The 20459-nt window shown below is 45.3% G+C and overlaps 1 protein-coding gene across 1 annotated transcript in view; it reads right to left on the reverse strand.

Moving 5' to 3' along the window:
* Positions 1 to 20459, reverse strand: part of otog (otogelin) — a 350354-nt gene that overhangs the window by 95485 nt on the left and 234410 nt on the right. The window contains exons 31-32 of the mRNA XM_070898763.1: positions 3477 to 3510; positions 788 to 867 (exon numbers count right to left, since the gene is read on the reverse strand). Coding sequence (XP_070754864.1) covers positions 788 to 867; positions 3477 to 3510 — 114 coding nt within the window. The remainder of the gene's footprint in view (positions 1 to 787; positions 868 to 3476; positions 3511 to 20459) is intronic.

Genomic DNA, 20459 nt, shown 5'->3' on the forward strand with positions numbered 1-20459 from the left:
AAGAACTCCTGCCATATAGGACTAACCACCCTATCAGCTGTAATAAAGATGGCTACGGCCATGGAAGGAGCGTTAACGCGGCCAGTCCAACTCATAACCAGCCTGAAAATCCTTCCACTACTGTTCTACACTGTTCCCCAAAGGGAAAAGCGAGCAACATGAAAATTATGATGAATGCGGTACTTGCCTATTTCAAGCACCCAATGTCAGCATCAAGTACTCCCATCTCAGATGCAGTTTGATTGGTTATTAAAACCTCTCTCGCTGCTATGTCTCAAACCAAAATGCCTCAGCCCCACTGCATCAGTTTCATATATTTCCATTTTTTGTGTAAGATTGCTGATTTACAGCCGAATTAGGGAAAGTTTTGTGCTGTGAGCCTATTTGAGTTTTTTGGAAGCAAAGAAAGGGTGCCTAAATCCATTTCACAAAGGACCATTACACCAGCGGACAGGAGACTTGCATTTCATCTGTCTGCACATGATTTGACTCCAGGTTGCGGAGATAACTTTTATATAAAAGCAGAAAACGCACAAAGGGTTAGTAAGCATGTGTGGAGAGAACAGACAATTCAGGTGAAGACCTTCTTCAGAACTGCACCTGAAAATGTAAATTTGTCTGTTATATCTAGAGATACTGATTGACCATCTTGTATTTTTTCAGCGTTTATTTTGGTTCACATTTCCAACACCTGCAGTACTTTGCTTTTTTGCCAAGAATGACTTTTATCGGCATATTGCATCTTTAGTTCTGCACAGGAAAATATACAAATAAAATGACCACTTACAGTCCTCTGGATAAACACATCTCTGTGTATCTTCATCAAACACCATATTGAGTGGACAACGAGGTACACAGCCTTCCACGCTTAATATAAAAAAGAGGATTAGATTATTACAGTATTCTTTCAGTAATTCAAATGCATTATTGACATATACCCTAATCCAGATTAATTATAATTGAGAAGAGCAGTGGTCCATAAACTGACATCTAACGGACACCATTCTTTCATGTTTCCAGTCCAAAATATCCATTAACCATGACTCTGTATTCTCTTCTTTAACCACCTTAACAACCAAAACTGTAGGTTGTATTTTGTGGGCACACCAATGATTCATAAAGTGGCAGGATTACTTTCCTATTTCAACCTTGAAACATCCCAACATCTGATTTGCTTTCCTCACTGCCACTGAGCTTCGTTGCGTTAGCTTCAAATTATTGTCAATCAGGATCCCCCCGATCGATTTTGTTTTCCATTCACATTATTTTCTTTCCATTTATGTAATAGCCCCTTCATCGATTTGCTTTTGCCTCCATATACAGCACTTCTACTTTCTCTAAATTAGAATTCATCTGCCATCTCCATTATCTTTGTATCATCTGCAAATTTAGCCATTGCGCTTCTGACTCCTAGCTTCAGATAATTTATAAAGATATTAAACAAGATGTCCCAAAACAGACTCTCGTGTGAGACCCCACTGATGATGATGATCCATGTACCACTACCCTCTAGGTTCTCATCATCACAGGCAGTTCCTCGAACGAGGATGACTTTCTTCCATGAGTTCACAGGTGTTTCAATGAAGGACCTGATGTTCCAGTCCTGAACTCCAATTGAGAGGGTGGAAGATGCCTGTGCGTGAATTTTTTTTAACATGTGGTGACTGTCGCACATCAGCCACCACACGGGCTTGACAGAGCTCGGCCTTTATCCAGTGGCAAGGGTTAACCAGGACGATTGGAGCACAGACCTAGTGCACACACATATTGCAGTGTGGGCTGGCCCGTGCTGCCCCTGGGCCCTCGGCTCTTCTGGGCCCCGTACGCTCATTTGTCGCACCTCTGCCACGATCTCTTGCTGCTCCTCCCAGGTTCTATTGGTCAACCAATTATGTATCCATTTTAAAATATTTCCACTGATTCCCGTTTTCTTTATTAACAGTGCCAGCCTTTACAGAGGAACTGCATCAAAGGCCTTGCATGAAATCCAAGTGCACCATATCCACTGCTTTATCCCGAACAAGCTCCAAGAAAACAAGTAAATGAAACCCATCGTTTCCTCGACATTCCCTAATCCTTTCATTACATACATGTCCCACGTCACTTCCTGGAACTATACCTAGCACTGCCTCATTCCTCGTTAGTCTGAACACATACTGATGCAGAAAGTAGTCCTGGGCACAATATTGCAATCCCTAGTATAATTATTGTAGAAACCTGCAGCTTAAATAATGACAAGCCGACGTTCCACTATACTTTTAATCTAACTCCTTGGGGAAAGATTTGGGTTTTCAAGTGTAAACAATTCTGATTTGGTTTGCATTGCTTGAAGACCCATTCGAAGTGCAGGTACAAAGTTCATTGTTTTTTTTTTTATTTGTTCCTGGGATGTGGACATCACTGGCAAGGTCAGCATCTATTGCCCATTTTAGGGATGGCACCACTTTTAGGAGATGGAAAATTGTGTGCAAGGCAAATTTAAAGGTTTAAAGGTGAGTGTTACAAATTTAGAAAGCTTTGGATGCACTAAAAGGCATCTCAACTGCTGCACAACATTTTCCAAGGCTGAAGGAGCATAGGATTAAGAAGTGATAGGATGCAGGAAAAGAGACCTGTGGTTGAATCCGCAGATTAGTGACGGTACAGCCAGTACTTGGCCTCTTCTTCTTCTGCTGATTGGATAAGTTGCAAGGATTTTCCTCTGAATAATTCCACAGGAGCCTTCTATTGGTCAGCACGTGCAGTATGTCTACAATTAGCCTGAGTGGACCTTGGACTAGGTAGGGGAAATACAGACCAAGCTCTCCACTGCTCATCATTTACAAGTGAATTTGCTGAATTGTGGATGTTGGACAAGCTAGGATTGAGCTTGATTGTGATGGCAGGTCAATAGCTATTGGGAACCAACACTCACTGTCTAGGCTCATGCATGAAGAATGGCAATTTGGACAAGGTGCCAGAAGGTGGCTGGAACCCACTGAACCATAACCTTACAAGGAGTCAACACCTGCAGGAGAGGGGAAATTAGAAGGCGGGGGGCGTGGGGGAATTAAATCTTCTGTTCCAATGATTCGTATATAATTCCTGGGGTAATGAAAACAAAAGTCCATCCCCCATATCCAAAAAATGCTAAAGATAAGGTATATTTTTATCAATATATATCAGCTCCTAGAAACAACCTATGCCATGTTGGCAAAACATGTTTCAATATCTTGTCTCGAATGCAATGAGGATTGCAGCCATGTTCAGGAGGCTACCTAGCACAAAGTGAATTATTAATATTTTTTTTGTTTTTACTCGTAAGTTTTATTTTCTGATATAGAGATGTAGTTTTCAGTTAACTAATATTAGGGCTTAAAACTGTGCAGCTGGCTAATCTGCTGGCTTTAGCCAGTGGGCTTTACCTCTGTAAATTTAGAAACCAGTCCAGCAATGGGGTATTGACTGTGGCATTCTTGGGCAATACAAGAACTCACTTATGTATAAATATTAGCTTTGAAGTAGTTGAAACTACAAAAGAAGTACAACAATGTGTAAGTGTACATCCATTGCATGAGTGTATAACTTTTTAAGTACTAAAAGAAAATAAGACCAATTAAAAAACAAAGTCATAGAGTAAAAGGTCCCAGGTTCAAACCCTGATCTGACGATGCTCATTCAGCCAGTGCAGCAGTCAAGGCAGTATAATTCACCTCAGCAACCCTGAGCTAGAAGGAAAAGAAAATTAACCAAAGTTCAAGCTCCTCATCAGTATCTAGTAACACCTGATGGAAAGTGCATTTGTGGATATCGAGTGAGCAGAAAGAGAACTCAGCTGTGCTTCTCTTCATGGTCGAATAACCAGCCAATACTCACTGTCTCAGCTCACATATGAAGAATGTAAATGTATCAACAGCCGTTTAAATTGTACTGGAGGCTGCTGACACTCGGAGAACTAAGCGGCAGCACAAGTCAACACTTTCAGGAGAAGAGCGGATAAAACCAGAAGGCAACGTATATTAAGATTATACTCCTCGGTTTGAAAATCCTACAAGTTCAGAAATGTTTCGCGTTAACTTTCTGTATTATTAATTCCAACTTACTTTATTTTGGAATAAAAATTGAGAATGATTTTCCCAGATGTATAGCAAGAGGCACATGTTGGGGATATTAAAAGCTGAAATGGCCACTCAGTTGTCAAAAGCTTACATTACTTAGTGAGAGCCCGGAATAGCCAAAGAAATAGTGATATGAGAATGAAATGTTGTGAATGTGCACAGATGTATGTGGACCATAGGTCTGTCTCTCCAAAAGAAACTACTTAAATTCTTAGACATAGCACATGCATACATGGCATGCCTACGGATTTGTATATCAGTTTATGATAGGCTGAATAACGGGCCTCACATGGAGATTAATGTTGATGGATTTTTTTTTTAAAGAGGAGGGCAAAATATGATTATTTTGTGTTTATTCAACAGTGTCACGGTGACATAAACAGTATACTGAAATTCAGGAAATTTATACAACTGTGCCATTGCTCAGACATTTTTCCAATAATTAGATTGAAAATAACAAAATAACTGGGACTGAAATTGTTTTAAATCTGCAGAGGTGTTAATGGATAAAGTCATCACTCAGTTTGTAGAGTTTTAGATTAGTGTATTTCACAATTAAATATAAAAACTTTAATATTTGTCACCTACAATTTAATTGTGTGGAAAGTTTAATCATTTTACTGATATCAAGTTTGCACACAAGATTTGAGCAAAAAATATCTTGGATCACACTGGCCTTTATAGTTGGGTTGTTGCACCTATCCCTGCTAACATGCAATTTGTATTACCTGTTTGTATCTATGTGTTGGATTTCTTCATGGTTCATATGCCCATAGTTCCAAACAAGAAAACAGCAAAATGTTACTCTTTTGACATTGAACTGTTGTTATAAATAATTATCTTTTTGGCTTAGTTTGTCCTTTTGCGAACAATATTTTGAGTAAAACATAGAGCCTTGAAGATGCCACCAGGAGCCTACCTGCATTAAGCTCATCAGCATGAGGTAGTTAAATTATTTTCAATGACACAATGACTATTCTTGAAACTGCCCTATGAACTGGATGTGTCCCTATGGGAAAGGGTATTAGGGGATGAAAACAGTGTGCATCTCCTAGAGACAGGTCTTAAAGCAACAGTATTAACATGTCGACCAGCTTTGCAGTTTGGAAATAGCAGATGATACATGGAAATCCAAAAAAGGGAATAACTCCCTTAGTCAGTAACTCTGATGTGTCAGCAGGAGTTTCTCTTGTAACAAAAATCTATATTGTACTAGAAGGGGGAGAAATTCGATAGTGCCCCAACTTTTAAAATTTTGAAAAGTTAGCGCCAGGCGCAAACAAATCCTAACTTCTTCTAAATTGGGCTTTAGTGACCCAGGAAGGAAGGGGGTGGTAAATGAGTCGCTAATATTCTAAGTAGGGCACTGTAGGGGCGTTAAAAGCTGAGTACTACCCAATTTCAGTTGATTTGCGTTCAGCAATCATCCTTCAATCCTTCACACTGGCTCATTCCAGCTCCTAAAGGAGAGGTTATATCAAGCTGCAGCTGCTCATTTTCACGAGTGCTGCATTTGAAGGAGAGCTGAGAGCAAGTGGAAGAGATTTCTGGTATAGAAACATAGAAACATAGAAAATATTGCTGGAGTAGGCCATTCGGCCCTTCAAGCCTGCACCACCGTTCAATATGATCATGGCTGATCATGCAACTTCAGTACCCCACTCCTGCCTTCCCTCCATACCCCCTGATCCTTTTAGCCGTAAAGGCCACATCTAACTCCCTTTTGAATATATCCAACGAACTGGACTCAACAACTTTCTGAGGCAGAGAATTCGATAAGTTCACAATTCTCTGGGTGAAAAAGTTTCTCCTCATCTCGGTCCGAGATGGCTTAACCCTTATCCTGAGACTGTGACCCCTGGTTCTGGACTTCCCCAACATCAAGAACATTCTTCCTGCATCTAATCTGTCCAATGCCGTCAGAATTTTATATGCTTCTATGAGATCCCCTCTCATTCTTCTAAATTCCAGTGAATATAAGCCTAGTCGATCCAGTCTTTCTTCATATGTCAGTCCTGCCATCCCGGGAATCAGACTGGTGAACCTTTGCTGCACTCCCTCAATAGCAAGAATGTCCTTCCTCAGATTAGGAGACCAAAACTGCACACAATACTCAAGGTGTGGTCTCACCAAGGCTCTGTACAACTGCAATAAGACCTCCCTGCTCCTATACTCAAATCCTCTCGCTATGAAGGCCAACATGCCATTTGCTTTCTTTACTGCCTGCTGTACCTGCATGTTTACTTTCAATGACTGATGTACCATGACATCCAGCTCTCGTTGCACCTCCCCTTTCATTAATTTGTCACCATTCAGATAATAATCTGCCTTCCTGTTTTTGCCACCAAAGTGGATAACCTCACATTTATCCACATTATACTGCATCTGCCATGCATTTGCCCACTCACCTAACCTGTCCAAGTCACCCTGCAGCCTCTTAGCATCCTCCTCACAGCTCACACTGCCACCCAGCTTAGTGTCATCTGCAAACTTGGAGATATTACATTCAATTCCTTCGTCTAAATCATTAATATATATATTGTAAATAGCTGGGGTCCCAGCACTGAACCTTGCAGTACCCCACTAGTCACTGCTGCCATTCTGAAAAGGATCCGTTTATTCCCACTCTTTGCTTCCTGTCTGCCAACCAGTTCTCTATCCATGTCAATACATTACCCGCAATACCATGTGCCTTAATTTTGCACACTAATCTCTTGTGTGGGACCTTGTCAAAAGCCTTTTGAAAGTGAAATTACACCACATCCACTGGTTCTCCCTTATCCACTCTACCAGTTACATCCTCAAAAAATTCTAGAAGATTTGTCAAGCATGATTTCACTTTCATAAATCCATGCTGACTTGGACCGATCCTGCCACTGCTTTCCAAATGCACTGCTATTACATCTTTAATAATTGATTCCAGCATTTTCCCCACTACTGATGTTAAGCTAACCAGTCTATAATTCCCTGTTTTCTCTCTCCCTCCTTTTTTAAAAAGTGGGGATACGTTAGCTACCCTCCAATCCATAGGAACTGATGCAGAGTCCATGGAATGTTGGAAAATTACCACCAATGCATCCACTATTTCTAGGTCCACTTCCTTAAGTACTCTGGGATGCAGGCAATGGCTGCTGCAAATGCAGCTGGAGGGGAGAGGGCATGGCATTTTAATGATATGGCATTGGAGGCATTGGTGAAAGCAGTTGAGAGAAGAAGAAATGCACTCTTCCCAGCAATTGGAAGGAGGCCATTGCCACAGGTTTCCAGGGCTATGTGGAGGGAAGTGGCAGAGGAGGTGTCAACCAGCACTGTAGTGGATTGAACACTCACACAGTGCCAGAAGAAGTTCAATGACCTCAGTCGGGTAGTCAAGGTGAATACATGCTTTCACACCTCCTACATACCAGCCTCTGAACCTCTGTGCACACTGAGCGAACCACTACTCACCCACCAAATATGTGTAGCTACACCAAACATGTGCAGCTACTCAAACTCACTGCTATTCAATGATGGCAGGCATATCTCCCACATACTTAGCTGGAGCCTTACTCACACAAATTCCTTTCTTTTGCAGGCCAAGGTGGCACACAATAGAAGGGAGCATCAGAGGACAGGCAGGGTGAACCTCAGCTGCAGGAGCTGTCCGACCTGGAGGAGCAGGTCTGCGGCTCATTGGTCGTAGGTGGTGGGTGCCGTGGCCATCGGCGACATCGACCTCATTGGGAGCAGCAACAGTATCTTTATCCCCTCTCCTTTTATCATCTCACTTCCCCCTCACACCAGAAGGCTTGATCACTTTCCAGCTCCTGCTTGCCTTCCTTGCTCCATTCCTGTCCCCCTGCCCTCACCTTAACACGAGCCTTGTGCCATTTATGCTTTCAGATAATCAGCAAACAGATGACCAGCCTGTACCTGAGCCCCCCCCATGATAGTCACGAGGGAGAAGAGGAGGAGGACCCAAGCACTGCATCATTGCATCTATCTCACTGCAGGCAGCAGCTCAGAGACTGGCACTACGTGATAGTTAGAGATTAGTTTAGCAGAGGGTCTGCACTGGATGATGCACTGGGGCCTAGCGTGCTGCAGCAAGGTCAAGGGGAAAGGGTAGCTCGGGAGCTGGCTCTCCAAAGGGAGAGTTCACGCGCAAGTTCTGCTGCACAGGACTCAGATGAGCACCTCGATGGGGAGGCGTTCATCTGACATAATGGGTGCCTATCATGTCTGAGTCCTGTGCATTGGCAAGGGTGCCAGAGATCCTCTCGGCAATGGTAAGGAGTGTGGAGCAGGCCACCTCCAGCATTGCACGGAGCTCTGTGCACACCATGGAGTCCATCATTTCCAGTCTGCAGACGATGATGGACTTCCAGAGAGGCCGTGTGGATCCAGACCTCATGATGCATGTCATGGGCAATGTGGCAGCTTCCATTGCAGCACAGGTGGAAGGAACACCACATCTTAGAGTTGTAATGCAGTCAATGGTTGGTGGCATGGAAGCTCAAACTGCTCTCACGCATCTGCGACCTCGAGAATGCAGCAATGGATGGCAAACTTGGAGAGGTTGGAGATGTCTCCGGTTGGACACTATAAGGATCCACTGGCGTAGAAATTGTGTGTGATGGTGACCTTGACTGCCAATGAGAGAGCCATCCTCACCCTGGTCTAAGGCTCAAGGTCTGGTTGCAGAAGGTGGCAGAGCTCGGTGACCACATCCTTGCTGAAGCGCAGCCTTCGAATATACTGTTCCTCAGTGAAATTGATGTAGGAGAACTCCTGCTGGAATACCCTGGGAGAGTAAGATCTCCTGCTGACAGCCCTGTTGGCTCTCCTCCCTCTGTCCACATTTTGTTGTCGATCTCTCTGCCTAAGTTGCCTCTTGATGGTGATGTCAAGTGCTAACACAGCCCCCATAAAACAATATAAATGGTGGACTCTCAAATCTGCCCTCAATGAAAGTCACGAATGTTTAACAACCAGAACACTCCTTCAACTGAAAACCAATGAAATCTGTCAAAGCACCTGTCTGCCAATGTGGAAGTAAGCACCAACAATTATTAGCCGACTAAAGATTTTCCCCAAGATGGCAGGCTCCTCCAGCCGACTCCCGACGGAAACACGACTGTCAGCGCCAGGCGGGAATATAAGAGCGTACGGATTCTGGGGTCGTAATCGGGCATTGTACATGGCGATGACATCATCGCCGGGTGCAGCCAGGGGGCGCTGCCTGTTAGCACCGCCGCAAAGCCCCCGTCCAATTTAGCGGGAGGCGCAAACCCGTTGGCGCCCTGGGAGGCGCAAACTACCCCAATTTCACCCCCATAATATTATGCACAGTCCACACATTCTGTCCACAAGCTTTGGCTTTCATCATCATGATTTTCAGTCACACTTGTTATGATTACATTTAACATTGAAAATGGAAAAACTCTAGCTGAAGATACAAACACTTTGCCATCATATAAAGTTGATCAACCAATTGAACTATTTAAAATGTATTATGAAAAGAAAATGTGTCTACTATTGTTTTCTCAGTAACTGAAATTTCTAATTTTGAAAATAAGATTTTAAGGAAAAAACACATTATGTAATGATTAAAGTTACCGATTGAATTGTCTGTTTAAAATCTTCATAAATGTTTTTGATGTAAAACCTCTCAGGCTTGTCTCAAAAGCTTGGAGTTTTACTTGATATTTTCTAAATGACAACAGATGGAATTTCTCAGAAATTTATGTCAATATGTAGTATCACATGGTTCAATGTTACTCCATTTAAACATTTAAAAAAAAATTCGTTCCAGGATATGAGTGTCGCTGGCATTTATAAGCACAGACAGCGGAAGGAGCGTGCGGCAAACCGGACTCCCCACCCACCCTTTCCTACAACCACTGTCTGTCCCACCTATGACAGAGACTGTAATTCCCATATTGGACTGTACAGTCACGTGAGAACTCACTTTTAGAGTGGGAGCAAGTCATCCTCGATTTCGAGGGACTGCCTCTGATGATGATTTATTGCCCATCCCTAACTGCCCTTGAAAAGGTGGTGGTGAGCCGCTTTCTTGAACTGCTGCAGTCCTTGTGTTGAAGGTACTCCCACAGTGCTGTTAGAGATTGAGTTCCAGGATTTTGACCCAGCGACGCTCATCATCATCATAGGCAGTCCCTTGGAATCGAGGAAGATTTGCTCCCACTCTCAAAATGAGTCCTTAGGTGGCTGAACTGTCCAACACGAGAGCCACAGTGCCTGTCACAGGTGGAACAGATAGTCGTTGAGGGTAAGGGTGGGTGGGACAGGTTTGCCACACGCTCCTTCCGCTGCCTGCGCTTGATTTCTGCATGCTCTCGGCGATGGGACTCAAGGTGCTCAGCAACCTCCCGGATGCGTTTCCTCCACTTAGAGCGGTCTTTGGCCAGAGACTCCCAGATGTCAGTGGGGATGTTGCACTTTATCAGGGAGGCTTTGAGGGTGTCCTTGTAATGTTTCTTCTGCCCACCTTTGGCTCGTTTGCCGTGAAGGAGTTCCAAGTAGAGCGCTTGCTTTGGGAGTCTCGTGTCTGGCATGCGGACAATGTGGCCCGCCCAGCGGAGCTGATCAAGTGTGGTCAATGCTTCAGTTCCTCTAAAACAAAATGACGATACACTTCCAAGTGTGTAACTTGGAGGGTAACTTGCAGGTGATGGTGTTCTCAGGGAGAGGGGTCAGCAATCGACGGGAGGGAGGGGGGTGCAGCGATCGGGAGGAGAGGTTGACTAGAGGGATGGTCGGTGATTGGTGGGGGGGGAGGCGGGGGTGATCGGGAGCGAGGGTCAACAATGGGGAGGGGGGTGCGGCAGGATTGGGGTAGGGTGTTGTAGGAACGGTAGGGGATCAATAGGCTATGAGGTTGGTCCAGGATCGGCAGGCAAGCGTGGATCACGGGGCGGTTCGGGGTGGAATCAGGGATTGGGTGCAGGAAATCAAAGATCATGCAGTGGGGGGGGGGGGGGGGGCGGTCAGCTAGGGATTGGGAGAGTTGCGGTGGATAGGTAGAGGCGCCGGTGTATCAGAGCCAGCATCATCATTGCGGGGGGAGGCCTGGGAAAGTGATCAGAGGCCTCATGGGGGGGGGGGGGGGGGGGGCGGTTAGGTAGGGACCATGGATCCAGGAGATAGGTATAAATTCCCTTACCTTCTGGCTGAAGCAGTCTCGGTTCTGTTTAACTGCCAGGTTTCACGAATTGTGCAAAACCCGTCCACAGGCAGTGAAAAACAAAATGGAGGCTTTGGGGGCTGTTAAATTGTTAAAAATGTGAAATGTGAATTCCGACTCGATCCCGCCTCCAGCCTCATTATTTAAATTGAGGTAATGCCCCCTGGCAGCGTGTTGGTCGCCTTCAGCAAAACCGGATGTGGGCGGGCTGGAGGTGGGATCGAGTCGGAATTCACATTTCACATTTTTAACAATTTAACTGCCCCCAACACTCCAAACCTCTCTGTTATTTGATGGGAAAATTCCAGCCTTGGTTGCATTAATGTCCCAGTGACATTGCATGTGGACATATTTAATTCAGTGGAACATGCGCTGCTTTCTTGTATTTTCACAATGATGGGCCGTAAATTGCGGCCTCTTGGGGTGCGTATGTCGTGCGCACACGACCGAAGGGGACTCGCAAGTCCAGGCCGGCGTTTACAAACTGTCAAAGTGCCTTTTGACAGATCGCACGCATCCCCAGGAGAAGGACATTCACGCGCAGTGTCCTTCAAACTCTTACGCCTACGATATATAGCGTATAGCCTGCTTTTACCAGCGTTAAGAGTTTTAAAAAGATAGAAAAATTACATTTTATCACTAATTTTTATATTAAAAACCCTGTTCATTAAGGTAAGTTTATTTTACCCCTATTAAAACATTTTTTGTCTAAAACATTTAATTAAATTCAATTTCAATGAATTTAAAATATGTGAGGTGTTTATTTTTTTATTTATTGTGTTGTGTTTCTGTGTTGTTGGGGTATTCTCATTGATACTAATGGGAGCTCGCACAAAAGGATTTCACCATTATTATCAATGAGAATACTCCATGTTGATTGATGGTCCAGGCCCACGTGATCCCAAGGTTGCGCTTACGTTCCCGAGATGCTGGACTGCGAACGGAGGCCTTGGACCGCAAGTCTACGTTCCTCCGGGAACACCAGGTACTGTCATAAAAATAATTTCGGTCGGAGACGTCCGCCCACAGGAAGCTTCCAACCACAATTTCTGGGCCAATGTTATGGTTTTGCATTATATTGGTTTTGCAACAAATACTGTTTAATAATGCTTTTAACAGAATTAATTTAGATGTTCAGTGAAGTTAGAAAGCAAAGCCTTGGTTAAATCTCAAACCTACACCTGACATGACAGGAATTTTATTTCAAATGTTTTTGCATGGATTTCCTCAAATCCGCAGTGACCAAGAAGTGACCATTTCAAACGACAACTTGTATTTATACAGCGTTTTTTAACGTAAATCGTCCCAAGGCACGTCACAGGAGTGTTATAAGACAAAAATTCAACACCGAACCACATAAGAGGAAATTACTGCAGATGATCAAAAGCTTGGTCAAAGAGGTAGGTTTTAACGAGCGTCTTAAAGGAGGAAAGAGAGGTTTAGGGAGGGAGTTCCAGAGATTAGGGCCCAGGCTGCTGAAGGCACAGCCACTGATGGTTGAGCGATTATAATCAGGGATGCTCAAGAGGGCAGAATTTAAAGAGCGCACATATCTCGGGAGTTGTGAGGCTGAAGGAGATTACAGAGATAGCGGGGGGTGGGGGGGCGAAGCCAGGGAGGGATTTGTAAACAAGGATGGGAATTTTGAAATCGAGGCGTTACTTAACCGGGAGACAACGGAGGTCAGCGAGCACAGGGGTGATGGGTGAGCGGGACTTGGTGTGGGTTAGGACATGGGCAGTCGGGTTTTGGATGACCTCAAGTTTACGTAAGGTAGAATGTGGGAGGCCAGCCAGGAGTGCATTGGAATAGTCAAGTCTAGAGGTAACAAAGGCATGGATGAGGGTTTCAGCAGCAGATGAACTGAGCAGGGGCGGAAACGAAATAAGTGGTTTTAGTTATGCCGCGGATATGTGGTTGGAAACTCACTTTGGGGTCAAACATGACACCAAGGTTGCGAACAGTGTGGTTCAACCTCAGACAGATGTTTGGGAGAGGGATGGAGTCAGTGTCTAGGGAACGGAGGTTGTGGCAGGGATCAAAGACAATGGCTTTGGTCTTCCCAATACGAACAGAAGAACAATGATGGACAGGTAAAGACCATCTGGTCCATTGAGCCTGTCCCACAAAATTGCGATACCTTGTGTATCACAACCTTTACACTCCTTCCCACCCGAAACCATGTGATTTCTGGGAGAGACAAAAAAAAAACATTAAAAACCCAGGCCAATTTGCAAAAGATATATCTGGGAAATTCCTCCCCGACCCATCGAGGCGATCGAAACTAGTCCAGCAGATCACTCTGGCCTTGAATTCCCTGCAGTACCTATCGTCTGTAAGAGGTGATCTCCGCCGCAGCCAGAAACAAATCCAGCTTTTGCTTGAAGGAATTCAGTGAGTCTGTATCCACCACATGGAATGGCAGCTTGTTCCAGAGGTTTACTGTTCTCTGGGAAAAGAACCACCTCCTGATGTCTAACCTAGATCTAGCCTTATGCAACTTTAATTTGTGACCCCTGGTCCTGACTAACCTATTTATTGAAATAAATTATCAGCTGGAACACCGTCTATTCCCTTCATTATCTCAGATCCCCCCACTAAGTCTACGCTGCTCTAAAGTATAGAATTCCAACTCTTAACCTATTTTGATAACTAAGATGCTTTAGACTTGGAATTAGTCTAGCGGCCCTCTTCTGCACCCTTTCCCGAGCCTCAACATCACCCACCATGTGAGGAGACCAAAACTGGACACAGTATTCCAAGTGCGGTCTGACTAAGGTCTTGTACAAGGACAAAACAGTACGCCTCATCTTATAGTCAATTGTCCCATGGATACACCCCAACACCCTATTTGCTCTAGCTATCGCTGCACGGCATTGCTCATGTACCTTTAAGGATGTATGCACTAGAATGTCCAAATCTCTTTCTATCTCCACCATCTTTAATGCCTTTCCCTGGAGGGTGTATGAATGTTGAGCATTTGCCCTGCCCACATGCATAACACTGCACTTATCTAAGTTATACATCATTTTCCAGTCTTGAGCCCAATCTCCCAACACAGTAAGATCTGCCTGAAGCAGACAAGCATCTTCAGTTCTAACACTGTCACAGATCTTGGTATCATCAGCAAATTTGCAAATTGTGCCGCCAACCCCGAATCCAGATCATTAATAAAAATAGTAAAAAGCAATGGTCCCAACACTGATCCCTGCAGGACACCACTGATGACTGGTTTCCAAACAGATCCAAATCCATCTATAACTATCCTTTGCATGTGTGCTGTCAGCCAGTTCTGAACGCAACTCAATATATTTCCACTAATAGCACTAATTCCCAATATTTAATTGAGAAAATGTTTGCTCATCCAGTACTGCATGTCAGACAAGAAGACTGACCATTTCGAAACTGTGGCGGAGCTGAGAGAAGTGATGGTGAGGTAGAGCTGCGTGTCATCAGCGTATATGTGGAAAATGACGCCGTGTTTTCGGATGATGTCCCCAAGGGGCAGCATATAGATGAGAAATAGAAGGGGGCCAAGGATAGATCGTTTGGGGAACTCAGATATAATGATGCGGGAGAGGGAAAAGAAGCCATTGCAGGTGATTTTCTGACTACGATTGGACAGATAAGAATGGAACCAGGCGAGTGCAGTTCCACCCAACTGGACGACGGTGGAGAGGCATTGGAGGAGGATGGAGTGGTCAACCGTGTCGCAGGCTGTAGACAGGTCAAGAAGGAAGAGGAACATAAGAACATAAGAAATAGGAGCAGGAGTAGGCCATTTGGCCCCTCGCGCCTGCCCCGCCATTTAATAAGATCGGGGCTGATCTGGGGAGGGATAGTTTACCTTTATCACAGTCACAAAGGATGTCATTTGTGACTTTGATGAGAGCCAATTCGGTACTGTGGCAAGGGTGAAAACCGGATTGGAGGGATTCAAACATGGAGTTCCGGGAAGGATGGGCATGGATTTGGGAGGCGACAATACGTTCAAGTATTTGGAGAAGAAATGGAGGTTGGCGATGGGTTGGTAGTTTGCAAGGACAATGGATCAAGGGTTGTTTTTTGGAGGAGGTGGGTGATGACGGCAGATCTGAAGGAGAGGCGGACAGTACCCAAGAAGAGCAAACCATTAACAATGTCAGCTAACATGGGAGCCAGAAATGGCAGCTGGGTAGGAAGAGGGTCAAGGGAGCAGGAAGTGGATCTCATGGACAAGATGAGTGTGGAGTGCTCAAGAGGGGAGATCAAAGAGAAACTGGAGAAAGATGCAAGTACAGGGCTAGGGCAGGTGGGACACCTGAGAGGAAGTTTGGCCCGGTGGACTAGGGGAAGGAAGGGAAGTGGCAGAGGCAGCTGATTGGATGGTTTCAAACTTTGAGACAAAGAAGTCCATGAGCTCCTCACATTTATTGTTGGAGGTGAGGGTAAGGGAGACAGGAGAGAGGGGTTTAAGAAGACGGTTAGCAGTAGAGAATAGTAGCCGGGGATTATCTTTGCATTCCAGAATGATCCTGGAATAGTGAGTAGTTTTGACAGATAAGAGTAGGACCAGATAATGCTTTATGTGGTCAAGCCAGATCTGGCAGTGAATGGCCAAACTGGTGGTCCACCATTTCCGTTCAAGTCTGCGTCCCTTGATTTTGAGGGAGTGAAAATGAGGGCCATATCAGGGGGAACGGCCAGGTTGAGAGAGAGTAATGGTTTTAATAGGGACCAGGGCATCAAAGGTTGTGGTGAGGGTGTGGTTGAGCAGATTGGTGGCTACAGAAATATTGTGATGAATGGAGGGCCATACAAGGAAGTGGTCAGAGATGGCCTTGTCTACAATTGATACAGTGGGAATAGCGAGACCACAAGAGATGGCAAGGTCAAGGGATGGCGTGAATATGGGTTGGGGAGTTTACATGGAGGAAGAGATTAAGGGAGGTTAGGAGGGTTGTGAACTCAGAGGAGAGCGAGCATACTGAATTGAGATGGAGGTTGAAATCACCGAGGATGAGAAGTCGCTCGGTGCAGAGGCTGAGGGAAGAAAGCAGTGAAGATATCTCGGTAATAAAATCTTTAAGGTACTTGTGTGGGCGGTAGAGAATGAGAATTTTAAATGAGAGGCGAGAGAGAAATGACAGGTCACAATTTCAAAAGTTGCAGATGGCTCAAAACTTGCACGTATAGTGAACAGTCGGGAGGAGAGTGGACACATGGCCGATGATATTTAACGCAGAAAGATGTGAAGTGATGCATTTTGGTCGAAAGAATGAGGAGAGGACATATAAACTAAATGGTACAATTCTAAAGTGGCTGCATGAACAGAGAGACCTGGGGGTATCTGTGCATAAGTCGTTGAAGGTCGAAGGGCAGGTTGAGAAAGCAGTTAAAAAGGCTTATGGGATCCTGGGTTTCATAAATAGAGGTATAGAATACAAAAGTGTAGAAATTATGATGAACCTTTATAAAACAGTAGTTTGGCACCAACTGGAGTACTGTATCCAATTCTGGGCACCACACCTTAGGAAGGATGTGAAGGCCTTAGAGAGGGTGAAGAAAAGATTTATAACAATGATCCCAGGAATGAGGGACTTCAGTTACATTGATAGCTGGAGTTGTTCTCCTTGGCGCAGAGCAGTTTGAAACAAGATTTGACAGATTTGTTCAAAATCATGAGGGGGCTGGACAGAATAGATAGAGAGAAACTGTTCCCATTGGCAGAAGGGTTGAGAACCAGAGGACACATATTTAAGGTGATTGGCAAAAGAACCAAAGGCGATATAAGAATAAACTTTATGCACTGAGCGACTTCTCATCCTCGGTGATTTCAACCTCAATCTCAATTCAGCATGCTCTCTCTCCTCTGAGTTCACTATCCTCCTATCCTCCCTTAATCTCTCCATCTATATGAACTTCCCAACCTTTCATGTATTCAACTATCAGTGTAACCCATGTATAAGCTGACCTAAGTTGTACACCTTGAGAACACTGACCACAGTGGGGCGAACTTGTGGGAGACACTCCTAACCTGGACTTTCCGGTATAAAAGGGGAAGCTCCACCCACCGTCTGTCTCTTGAGGTCGAGGCAATAAAAGTAACTGGCCACAGAGTGACCTTCTCTCAAGTATGGGCCTCGTGTGCATTTATTCTGTATAGTAAGGACATATCATTGGCGACGAGAAACTGGGATTTAAATCAAGCGAGCATGGCCACTAGCAGCACAGAAGAGAGGTACTGTGTTGGTGCTGATTGGGACGACAATATTCAGAGACGACAGCAAAGTTTTGTCACTAAGGAATGGTTGGGACAGGATTCGGCCGACAAACGCAGGGCTCATCTCCTGACGGTTTGTGGATCCAGAACGTACTCCCTGATGAAGGACCTTCTAGCGCCAGAGAAGCCGGCGGACAAGACGTTCGAAGAGCTCAGTAAGTTGATCGAGGAAACCTTAAACCGGCGAGCAGCATGCACATGGCGAGACACCGGTTTTACGCGCACCGGCGGCGAGAAGGGCAAAGCGTTCCAGACTTCGTGGCAGATCTCCGGCGACTGGCAAGCCTATGTAAGTTCCCAGATGCATGCAGAGCGGAGATGCTGCGAGACTTTTTTATTGAGGGCATCAGGCATGCTGGGATTTTTCAGGAAACTGATTGAGATCAAAGACTTGACCTTGGAAGCGGCAGCTCTGATAGCCCAGACAATTATCTCAGGGGAAGAAGAGACTAGAATGATTTATGGCAAAATATCTTGGCTCAAATGCGGCAAATGACCAGGGAGTCAACATTGTTAACGCGGCACACAGTTCTCTAGGCAGACCAGGGCAATCGGACATACCCCAGCATGCAGTCGAACTCAAAGAGGGAATTCAACAGAGACAATGGCTAGCTGAACGGCGATTCATGCCATCGCAGTGGACAATGTGGCCAGTAATGGGGCCATCAACACCTGTTAATGGTACGCTTAAGGATAGTTACAGAGACAATCAGAGACGATCGACTGGTAATGGACCTTTTGTTTCCAACACTGGGGCCTCCAGCTCATGCTGGAGGTGTGGAGGCAAACACCCAGCCAGAGCTTGCAGGTATCATAGAAACATAGAAACATAGAAAATAGGTGCAGGAGCAGGCCATTCAGCCCTTCTAGCCTGCACCGCCATTCAATGAATTCATGGCTGAACATGAAACTTCAGTACCCCCTTCCTGCTTTCTCGCCATACCCCTTGATCCCCCGAGTAGTAAGGACTTCATCTAACTCCCTTTTGAATATATTTAGTGAATTGGCCTCAACTACTTTCTGTGGTAGAGAATTCCACAGGTTCACCACTCTCTGGGTGAAGAAGTTTCTCCTCATCTCGGTCCTAAATGGCTTACCCCTTATCCTTAGACTGTGACCCCTGGTTCTGGACTTCCCCAATATTGGGAACATTCTTCCTACATCTAACCTGTCCAAACCCGACAGAATTTTAAACGTTTCTATGAGGTCCCCTCTCATTCTTCTGAACTCCAGTGAATACAAGCCCAGTTGATCCAGTCTCTCTTGATGTGTCAGTCCCACCATCCCGGGAATCAGTCTGGTGAATCTTCGCTGCACTCCCTCAATAGCAAGAATGTTCTTCCTCAAGTTAGGAGACCAAAACTGTACACAATACTCCAGGTGTGGCCTCACCAAGGCCCTGTACAACTGTAGCAACACCTCCCTGCCCCTGTAGTCAAATCCCCTCGCTATAAAGGCCAACATGCCATTTGCTTTCTTAACCGCCTGCTGTACCTGCATGCCAACCTTCAATGACTGATGTACCATGACACCCAGGTCTCGTTGCACCTTCCCTTTTCCTAATCTGTCACCATTCAGATAATAGTCTGTCTCTCTGTTTTTACCACCAAAGTGGATAACCTCACATTTATCCACATTATACTTCATCTGCCATTCATTTGCCCACTCACCTAACCTATCCAGGTCACTCTGCAGCCTCATAGCATCCTCCTCGCAGCTCACACTGCCACCCAACTTAGTGTCATCTGCAAATTTGGAGATACTACATTTAATCCTCTCATCTAAATCATTAATGTACAATGTAAACAGCTGGGGCCCCAGCACAGAACCTTGGGGTACCCCACTAGTCACTGCCTGCCATTCTGAAAAGTACCCATTTACTCCTACTCTTTGCTTCCTGTCTGACAACCAGTTCTCAATCCACGTCAGCACACTACCCCCAATTCCATGTGCTTTAACTTTGCACATTAATCTCTTGTGTGGGACCTTGTCGAAAGCCTTCTGAAAGTCCAAATATACCACATCAACTGGTTCTCCTTTGTCCACTTTACTGGAAACATCCTCATTGCAGGTATCAGCAATATACCTGCAGAACTGCAACGTTAGCGGTCACTTGGCACATATGTGCAGGAAGCCTGCAGCCAGGTTGATGTACGAGGAGGACGGGCCCGATGTAAGCCCTACGAAGCCAAATGAATACTGGGGGAAATCGATGGAAGCTGAAGTTCAGCGAGATCATCTGGAGCACATACACAGTTCATATACCAGGACGCCACCAATAATGGTGAAAGTGCTCCTCAATGGAATCCCAGTATTAATGGAGCTAGACACGGGGGCCAGCCAGTCCCTGATGAATATCAAACAGTTCGAAAGGTTGTGGGTGTCCAAGGCCAGGAGGCCAAAATTATTGCCCATTGACGCACTGCTACGGAGATATACAAAGGAGATCATTCCGGTGCTAGGCAGTGCCACGGTAGTCGTGACCCACAAAGGTTCGGAGAACAGGTTGCCATTCTAATTTGTCCCAGGGGATGGTCCCGCACGACTGGGGAGCAGTTGGCTTGCTGTCATGAACTGGAAATGGGGCGATGTCAATGCAATTTCTTCTGTGGAGCGAGTATCATGCTCACAGGCCCTGGACAAATTTGACTCATTATTTCAAACCGGCATCGGCACTTTCATGGGGACCAAGGTAGTGATTCACATAAACCCAGACGCCAGGTCAGTACACCACAAGGCCAGAGCGGTGCCGTACGTGATGCGGGAAAAGATAGAAGGTGAATTGGACTGCCTGCTGAGGGAAGGCATCATCTCGCCAGTCAAATTCAGTGACTGGGCGAGCCCGATCGTGCCGGTGCTCAAGGCGGATGGGTCGGTCAGGATATGTGGTGATTACAAGGCCACCATCAATCGG

The sequence above is a fragment of the Pristiophorus japonicus genome, chromosome 14 (assembly GCF_044704955.1).
Source record: "Pristiophorus japonicus isolate sPriJap1 chromosome 14, sPriJap1.hap1, whole genome shotgun sequence".
NCBI classification, from domain to species: domain Eukaryota; kingdom Metazoa; phylum Chordata; class Chondrichthyes; family Pristiophoridae; genus Pristiophorus; species Pristiophorus japonicus.